General features: G+C 37.3%; 1 protein-coding gene across 1 annotated transcript in view; it reads left to right on the top strand.

Annotated features, from left to right (window-relative positions):
* LOC104943317 (prolyl 4-hydroxylase subunit alpha-2-like) overlaps window positions 1-9,152 on the top strand; it is a 21,778-nt gene extending 12,626 nt beyond the window's left edge. The window contains exons 8-14 of the mRNA XM_010768676.1: window positions 2,331-2,430; window positions 2,988-3,041; window positions 4,868-4,921; window positions 4,991-5,056; window positions 6,345-6,413; window positions 7,744-7,840; window positions 8,034-9,152. Coding sequence (XP_010766978.1) covers window positions 2,331-2,430; window positions 2,988-3,041; window positions 4,868-4,921; window positions 4,991-5,056; window positions 6,345-6,413; window positions 7,744-7,840; window positions 8,034-8,110 — 517 coding nt within the window. The 3' untranslated portion in view covers window positions 8,111-9,152. The remainder of the gene's footprint in view (window positions 1-2,330; window positions 2,431-2,987; window positions 3,042-4,867; window positions 4,922-4,990; window positions 5,057-6,344; window positions 6,414-7,743; window positions 7,841-8,033) is intronic.
* Window positions 9,153-9,693: the final 541 nt, after the last annotated feature.

The raw sequence follows: 9,693 nt of genomic DNA on the forward strand, positions 1-9,693 counted from the left end.
CTGGTGCACTTTGAGGGGAAAATAAAGAGACTAGATCTATGGAAACACCTATATGAAACAGAACTGTATACAATTCAATAATCATACAATCATGTCCATAACCAATAACATACCATTTCCAATATTAAAAAAACACTGAAACTTGTTTATTTATTTTTGGTTCATTTATAGTTGTGAGTGTGTCTGTGCTCCTGAATCAGCCTCTCCTGTCTCCCTCCTCTCCCCCCTGCTCCTCTTTGAGGCAGCAGCAAAGACTAGTTTTAGCTCTCAACAAGTTTTAAAAGTGTATCTTATCTTTTTTCACCTAGTTAACTTTTTATTTATTTATTCATGCATATTTTACTAATCACTACCCTCTCAAATGGAAATATGTGTTTACATAAATGGTGACCAAACCGCTTGAGACCCACTGAGAACTTAGACTAAGTTAACTCTCTAAACACTCAGAGAGTCCTTTGCCTCACCTGAGCTGAGGTTATCCCGAGCTTGAATGACACACAGAGACCAATCAAGGGCTTTGATTTATGATCTGTATGACACTGGCCATGTCGGCAGGCCGGATCATATAGACAGCCAGTCACCCTGTGTGAGGCAGGCCACTTAACAGGCCAGGTCCTCCCGATGGCCAGTCCGGGACTGGGGACAGGAGGCGTAGGGCGAGGGATCATTGTTCACAAGTTAATCGATCCCAGATGCCGTCGTGGTCACGGACAAATGAAAAAAAAAGATTATATAAAAATAAAATTAAAAAAAAAACCTAAATGGATCTCGAAATATACTTGGGCGGCTGTTAATATACCTGGGCGGCCCACCCAAGTATAGTCTATGTGTGGGAAACCCTGAAGTGCCTGTTGCATGCTGACCTGTGTGAAGGATATCTTTGTGAGCAGAGTAATTGGAAACCCCTGAAGCTGCTGGAGACCGACTTCATGTCTACTCTGAACGCGTTTTTTTTTTAGCCTGGCCTTGAGAAGAGTTTATGAGCCTACATTTGAATAAAAGCGATCTCACACTGTATCGCAACATCTATTCTGAAAGTCCTGCTTTTTCAGGGGGCATTTAACTTAGGCTTTATTCACTTAACTCGGATCACTGAATATGGCAATTCTCTGCCAATCTATTCAAGCAAAGGATGCCATTGGACCTAAGAGGAAAACATGTTTACCAAATGAAAGATCAGGGTCACAGGCAGCACATTTTGGAGCATACAGCTCTAACATCTGCAGCTGATTTAAGGGAAACGGCACCAAATCTCATCCTCTGAACTCTGTGTGCTCCCATGCTGTACGTTTGGGTGCAAATTCCCACCCTTCCACCTTGAGTCCCTTGTGAAACGATGCCCCTATCATTGTTATCTTCCAAGGTTTCCCAGAAGAGTCCATCCTGCAGGCTGTGTTGAGATATGGGTAACTGTGGGGGGAGGTCCTAACCTAAGGAATGGTTCATTTAGCCTCCGAAATGTGATCTAAGGCCTCTGTTTTGTTACCTCACATATGGTGTGCGAGTCATACTCCCAGGTGTGATTTATGTTGTCGTCTTGCTCCTGACCGGAGGTGGTTGTCATTGTGACAGGTTGACTGGTATAGAAAACAAGTTCCACAGCAGTGTTCAGTGAACAGTCCCTGTTGAAAGGGAAGCTCAGATTCCACTAGTTCAGAATAAATAAGTAATTTGGTTTACAAGAAAAGACTAAATCAATCCAAATTATTATCATTAAAATAAAAAGGTGATAACACATGTAAAAAAAATGTTGTTTAATTGCAAGAATTGAAAATGATGAGGCCTATGCAATACATAGACGTTTACAAAACATTACATTAGGACATTTACAAGTTGGCTACGGGTGGCAAAATGGTTTTGACAAGTTATTGCACGACAGTTATTTAAGTTATAACTTTTATTATTGTTATTATTTATTTAGCTTTGAATCTGTATTATCTTAATTGGGTTTTTATTTTATTTATTTTTGTATTGGTTTATTTATTTTAGAGCTTTTTATATTTGATGGTATTTATTGTTTTTTTATTTTATTATTTTTTTTCATAGCTTTTACCTCCTGTGTCCCTTAAACTGTTAAAGGACTTTGAGCTGGTTTATGAAAAGTGCTATCACAATAAAGCACTTGTTTCAGACAATCTGGTAACATCTGGTATCTTAAGCAAAATACTCGGACTGATATTTGATGAGGAGCAGGAGAGGTGCACAGCAACTTGAGGATCTAATCCTGAGTGTCCAGCCTGAGCTCTGAACTACTCAATCACCAGGGTTAAAGTGTGTTTGTGCATCGTACTATATGCTTATACATGAACACTTTAATGGTTTTTTTCCAGTGCATGGTTAGAAGAGGAAGATGACCCTGTCATTGCCAGAGTCAACCAGAGAATAGAAGACCTCACAGGCCTCGAAGTAGACACTGCAGAGTTACTACAGGTAATTTCATACGGGACAATAGACCGAATTGCATTAATCAACACACCCTTATTTCACATATAACTCAGTATTCTGACATCCATTCTTATGATTTTATTCACTAAAATGAAAGTGATATGTGCTGGGTAACGTTTTTAATTTGATTCGATTTTGTTGAACTGATAGGTTTACCCATTCAGAAATTCCCGTTATATCTTATCCAAGGCAGTATAAAAAAGTGAACTGAATCGTGTTTGTTTTATTTAAAGTAAGGACAAATCACATTTAAGAAAAGCCCAACTGTAGTGGGATATGTAATGTAATCAGTCAGTGATATTCAACAGACCTCACTGGAACTACTTTCTTACAAAAATGTTATCCCTGTTTTTATCCAAAGAAGAGTTGTACATTCAAGCAAAGTATACAACAATTATTCTTAATTTAGCAATGACTGTATATTCCAGGATAGATTACAATTAAGATGACAATCATATATTTGTTATCAACTGATTATTTTTGCCTAATAATATAAAACAATTATTAAAATGTTTAAATCATCTTTGTCAATGGCTGACCAGGTCGCTAACTATGGAGTTGGAGGACAGTACGAGCCACACTATGACTTCTCAAGGGTGAGTTAATGTGTGAGTGAGTGTGGGTGTGGGCGGGTGGGTATGGAAGTTGATCGTTTTAGTTTCAATACTTTTATGAAGATCACTGTTAGTGAATGTGTCTAGTGCTCTTTATTATAAGGAGCACATCACATTACTTGTATGAACATTCTCTCATTGTCTAAGATTTAATTGCTTGAAAACAAACAAAACCCTTCTTACCTTTAATTTTATTTTTCTATTATTGTATCCTCTGCACTGCGAAGGACACATTTTGTACATGTCTGTGTTCTTTAGGGTCAGTCATTTGACTCCTGACATTTTAGCTGTAAAAAAACCCCAAAATATATACACATTTAAAACATTTGTTTTGGTTATTTTGGCAGATTTTAGAGGTACACTTCTAACCTTTATGGCCTTCCATCGCCATCACCCTACCTTTCGTAGTGTGTGAAGACTCAAAATGTCTTTGGTTGTTTGGAAAATACAGTTATTGCCAGGACATTTTAATCCTGCCCAACAATAACCGACAAATAAATAAGAGCACAATGAAACTGCTGCTAGACAACAGCATGGTTTTTCATTTTTAAAATACGGCGCCGTTTGGTTGTGAATAATCAAGTCATAATCTGAATATTACTGTCTCCTCTTCCTGTGCCTCTTATTTCTCTACTTTTTCTTTTAAATGCCTAAAACCATCTCCTCTTTTTCTCCCACCTTTTCTGTAATCTAGGCTTGATTACACTCCTAGTTCCAGTTTTACTAAAGTTAACTGTTGTTAAACTGTGGTTCTGTTTTGTCACTTATCTACCTGCTCATCAGTTTGATCATCTGAAATCTGTAATGTTTGTTTTAACTCTGTCAAAAATATCTGCACTGCTTGTTGACTGACTGTATAACTTGGTGCATTATGGACTCATACCCCCCCCCCCCCATCCTTTAAAAGTTAAGTGACCCTTTCCCTCAGAGATCCCAGCTCTGTTCCCTCTGTGTGTTCCAGCTGGGATGTGATCTATGGTCTTCATAAGATCTATAGCTGTATGTATTGTGCAGCCAGCTAAAGAATCTTCTTGTTACATTAATGAGCCGAGGTGAAAAAATGACAGTGATAATTTATGGATTATTAGATTTTTGGTCTTTTCTTCTGAGGATCCTCTTTGAATAAGTAGCCAACTTTATGATTTATGCATCTTCTTATACAAAAATGAAGTGCTACATGTCAACTTTTTGTAGTTTTATCAGCATTATGTTCCTTTAAAAGTTTTAAGTTGCACTTGCGTGACATTTAGTGAAATTAGGTTGTAATGACATTGGATGTAAGTGTAGTTAACCTTTAACAACATATTCTTCTATAGTACCATCATTTTGTAACAACACCCGCATTTGTAGGAAATTGCTAAACACTATATTGATACATTACACTTCCAAGTATTTTGTTATAAATCATAACATATTGTAATGATTGTTACACATTTTACATACACAATTCATTTGACCCTAGTGAGTATGTAAAAATACACACAAATGGATGACTTCATTTCAAAAAAATTGCTATAACATTGTAACAACAATGCATATTTGATGCATTTGAGCATGACTAGTACTGATAGAATACAATAATGGGTCAAAATGAAGTATGGCGTTGAATAAAATGGGTATAACTTACACTTTTACACATGCAATATGCTATAATTTAATATAAAATGCAGGGAAAGGTATAACACATTACATTATATGATTACATTATGTGGTGTTATCACATAATGTGTTATTACAGTGCACTTAGTGGTGGGGATCCTATTCCATGTCTTTTGAGTGATGGGTTCATGTCTAACCATCTGTTGCAGCCTCCTTTTGACAAGAATCCCGACGGAAATAGACTTGCTACATTCCTAAACTACGTAAGTACGCGTGGGTCGGAGAGCAGTGCTTTCATCATGTATGTTCACTCTTGAATTTTATCTTCATAGAAAGATGAACCTGATGCTTTCAAAAGATTAGGCACTGGAAATCGTGTGGCAACTTTTTTAAATTACGTAAGTATGTGCACTTAGTCGCCATTGGTTGAAGGCCGGTCTCCTGAAATCTACACACCGGCCTTTCTTTGTTTTCGCTTCATGCTCTAGTTCAACTTGGACTTGGATTGATTGACTTTGATTTGGCGAACACAGTCGTACCTCTCAAACTCTGTAGGCACTTGATGCAATGAGGCAAGAGGCTGTAGCATTAAAAAAAAAAAAAACTCTCACTACCCCATCACTTGGATGACTGAGAAACAAACTTCAAGGAGGTTTTTCTGTCAATCAGTTCCAGTACACATTGCAGAGAGTTGTGTTGGCCATCCCCCATTAACTCTTTATTTTACCCTTGCTAACACTGGGTTGTACGAAATACAACAACTCCCCAAAACAGAACGTTTTTTAATGATGTATGCACCTGAATGATCCAGAGAATACAAGGAGTAAAACACTTCACACATTTAAAGTAAATCCTTCCGATAAAGGATCATCACTTTAGATCAACAAGCATGTTTGACTCGTTTAAAAAGATATGAGACACAACTAACATAAAATAACAGTGATGAAGTAGTGATGAAATGTGTGTGGAACAACTGCTGGGTCATTTTAGAGGAACCTTTTCTGTGCTCTGAAATCTCTAGTCTTTATAGTTTTCCCTCACTGTAGTTCACATAGCGGTTTCTTACACCCCTTTGTTGTATAAAGATGTGTGGCTTGTCATTTTGTGCAAATTACTTCATGCAAGTCCTTAACTGGACCCAGTTTTTCACTTCAGATGCCTCTCATTAACACTAGAACCGCCAACATTCCATTACTCCTAGAACCGCTGAGGGGGTAATTTTGACCCCCCCCCCATCCATCGCTACATCCTCAGCACTCGCAGAGAAGTTTTTGAAACATTTAATTTGTTAATTTTCATAATTTCCCTAAGTAGAACTTCACAAAAAAAACGATTTAAAACCCAGTTTATGGTGTTAATTGCTTCAGTTTATAATCATAACAGATCAAAAATTCAGATTAATTTTTACAATAAATCAATAAATGTGGCGCTTCTACAAACAAAAACAACCTAAGAAATACATTTATTTTGTGCACATTACTTCATGCAAGTCTTTAACTGGACCCTGTTTACATGCCACTCATTAAGCAGCATTTCAAATGTTTTTACAAAAGAAATTACATTACACAATAATCTATCTTGAAATTAAAATCAATGTATACAGTATATACATTAACAGCATTTATAAAACAAACAAAACATGTGTTTAATTAAAGCAGTTTCCAACGAGTGTGTGTGTTTCCTCAGATGAGCGATGTGGAGGCAGGAGGAGCCACCGTCTTCCCTGACTTTGGAGCAGCTATCTGGCCTAGAAAGGTGATGACAGCAAAGCATGTCTGTGAATAAATATTATAATAGTATTTTCCAATTTAGACTGTGTTCACTTTGTACGGCTAGTGAAAAACTGATCTTTCTGTGTTGTTATGTCGAGTCAATGATTAAACACGCCCACTCTCTGTAAGTCCTGACAGAATGATGGAGGATCTCAGTGGGAGGTTTCCTCTACATTTATTAGGTATCACTTTGAAATGAAAATGTATGAAGCGTGACATTTTTTAAACTATAGACTTTGTGCAGTACTTCAGAAGTATTTGCCCTAGGTAATGGCTCTTTAACAGTGGCGAGGTGGCACAGATGGGGGTTCTTACCGCAGGGAGGCCACAAAATGATTATCATTTGTAATGTTTGGAAAGTCTGTTATTTTAATAGGTCTAGCATTACACATAAATCAAAATACCATTAACAAAAATGTATTGGCCTATTTGTTAAAAATAAACCAAAGATGTTATTAACACCAAATGAATGATCCTCTTTCTGTAACTAAACATTTACGATGAATCCTCTTGCAACTACATTGGCTAGCTCACTTATGTTAAATCGCTGCAAATAGTGAAATAGTCTTTCACTATATAGTATAGTATTGTTTGTACATGGTGCTTTGGGCTACCCTTCAACATAATACACATACCAAGGACAAAAGGGAACTGTCTACCACATGGTCTGCCAACACTTTGTTCTTCTTCTATCTTCTACAGTGTGTAGATGTCAAATATATTTTCTTTTCTTTTGCCAAAAAGCTGTTTCTTTGTACTTTGCACGCTCCTCAAACACTTGTTGGTGATGTGAATAATTCTGGTCATTTATCTGAATGTCTTTCTCTGTGAAGGCAGCTGTCTTTTTACTTGTAGCTTGGAAAAACAAACTGCAATTGGCCTTGGACAGTCGTTGTGTCCCAACTTAACCCCAAATGCCGGTTCAATGTTGACCTCTGTTTTCCAATTTCTTGCTTATCAGTCTATCCAATAGTCCAACCTTATCATTTCCCTCGAAGTGTCGAGTCCCAAAGTAGATCCTCACGTTTCTCCTGCTGGCTTACAGCAACTTTACATTCTACTTAGAATTGACTCTTTTGTTTTCTGTGTATTTTTCAATCAATACCATGTATGTATATATGCATATGTTTCTCAAGCAACCAATAGTCCGCTTGAGAAACTCGCGTCATATTGCTGCAATGATCCACACTCAGCGTGAAGCCGCTTGTGCTCCAGGACTGCTGTAGCCCAGCATCTGTTTTTTAACTATCGTCTCCTCTCTCCTGTACATCATATGTGAGCTTCATATGTGAATTTGTTCCATTTCTCCACAGGGGACGGCAGTGTTTTGGTACAATCTGTTCAAGAGTGGGGAGGGAGACTATAGGACCAGGCATGCAGCTTGTCCCGTCTTAGTAGGAAGTAAATGGGGTAAGTAACAGTTAAGATTCATCACGGTTTTTAATTATTACATTGAATGAGAAGAAATAATATTTGGTGAATCTTTGGTCATTATGAGTCTTACCGTCCCAGAGAACAGGGCTGTTTTTTTTGTTCAGAATGCATGACTAATCCGACTAGGCTTTTTTGTTCCTCATATGTATGTTTTCTTTTATTTCATCAGTGTCAAATAAGTGGATCCACGAGCGAGGACAAGAGTTCAGGAGACCCTGTGGCCTGACAGAAGTGGACCGAAGTTAAACACACACTTAACAAACGTGCAAAGACACATGCACTGTAAACACACCCTCAGTAGTGCCTTCATTCGGTAAATTATTTAATAAACCATAGACACATAACTCAACACCTGTCACTCTCTGCTTCAACTTGTCTACATCGTAAATATGTAATGAGGAAATGATATCAGCCTGAGGTGTGAAGAATGTACTTCCCCAATAAAGTGAATTATGAATAAAGCGTGCGAATTTTAAATCAAATTCCTTTATCGAAACAAAACACAGAACTATGTCAGGGCTATGATGGTTTGCCAATGTACACCCACTATTAGTGTCACTAATATCTTAGTATATTTGATTAAGTTATAAGCAGTTCCAAATATGAGTTCTCTAACAAATCTTTTGTACTGAAACCAAAAAACAAATACTAATGTTTTACGTTGTAGTCCTCCATACTGCTCCATTTACACAATAAGAAGATTTGTCTAACCCCTAAAAATGAAAACCCCTTATTTATGTACCTAATATCCTAGCTTTTAAAAACATACATCGAAACATACAGTTGGTGTGCTGAAGGCCTTACCAAAATGGTTTCAGAGCAAATGATTGAGGTTTCAATGTGATAGACATATTTATTGAGTCGAGAAAAATGACCTTCCTTCAATGATTTAGTGACTCTTTTACCCAACTGTAGTTGATGATTACCTAATGCTACAATGGATGCATTGAAAAGGTATGGGCTCTATTTGAAGGTTTAACACGGAAACATTTAAAGAAAAACAAACTATTTACAGACAGTATACTACTTTCATTTTGTAGACATAAATAGGCTTTACTCTATCTTCATTTACACATATACTTGATTACATTCTCCTGACACTCTGTTTGTTATAGTTTGCATCTAAAGGGTTTATTTCCCTTTAAACCTGAAAGAGAAACATTTCCTCCATAACATGTCCATGATGTTTTATTTATGTAGTGTTTAAATTATTTCACTGTTACATGTTGGGCTCTTTGGTCAAGCTGGCAAACAAGCAAGTCTAAATAAACTTTGTCTTTTATTAAAATGTTTACTGTCTTAACTTTATTACTGGTTAATTCACCGTAAAACAGAGTGAGCAAAGTAAGAATATATCAAGAGTGATTTGCTCGAATCTATTGCACACTCTTTAGGTAGACCCTCCAGAAAAACGCGATTCTGCGATCGCAGAATTTACCGCATAATTAGCAAAATGGCGCAGATTTTTAAAAAGCCGCATATTTATCAAAAGGCCGCATAATCCCCGCATTTTTCCACACAAAGTTGAGAAGAAAAAAAAGTTAACTCGTCTTGACGTGACGTCATCAGCTCGCGCATCACAGAATGTAAACAACACTGTATAGAGCTCATTTACCAACGAACATTTATACTAAAGACCGGGCAAAAAGTGGGGGGAAACTATTCTGCACCCCGTGCAACTGTGTGTTGCAGCATAAGAGAAAATCGACGGTGACGACCCACTTTGATTCATTCAAACATTCGAAAATGCTTTCTGCTGCTGCGGACAAGAAAGCCATTCAACTCCCGTTCACCGAGGGATCAACCTCCAAAACCCTTTCGAGGGCTAC

The sequence above is a fragment of the Notothenia coriiceps genome, unplaced genomic scaffold (genome assembly GCF_000735185.1).
Source record: "Notothenia coriiceps isolate Sejong01 unplaced genomic scaffold, NC01 NC01_scaffold00005928, whole genome shotgun sequence".
Taxonomy (NCBI): domain Eukaryota; kingdom Metazoa; phylum Chordata; class Actinopteri; order Perciformes; family Nototheniidae; genus Notothenia; species Notothenia coriiceps.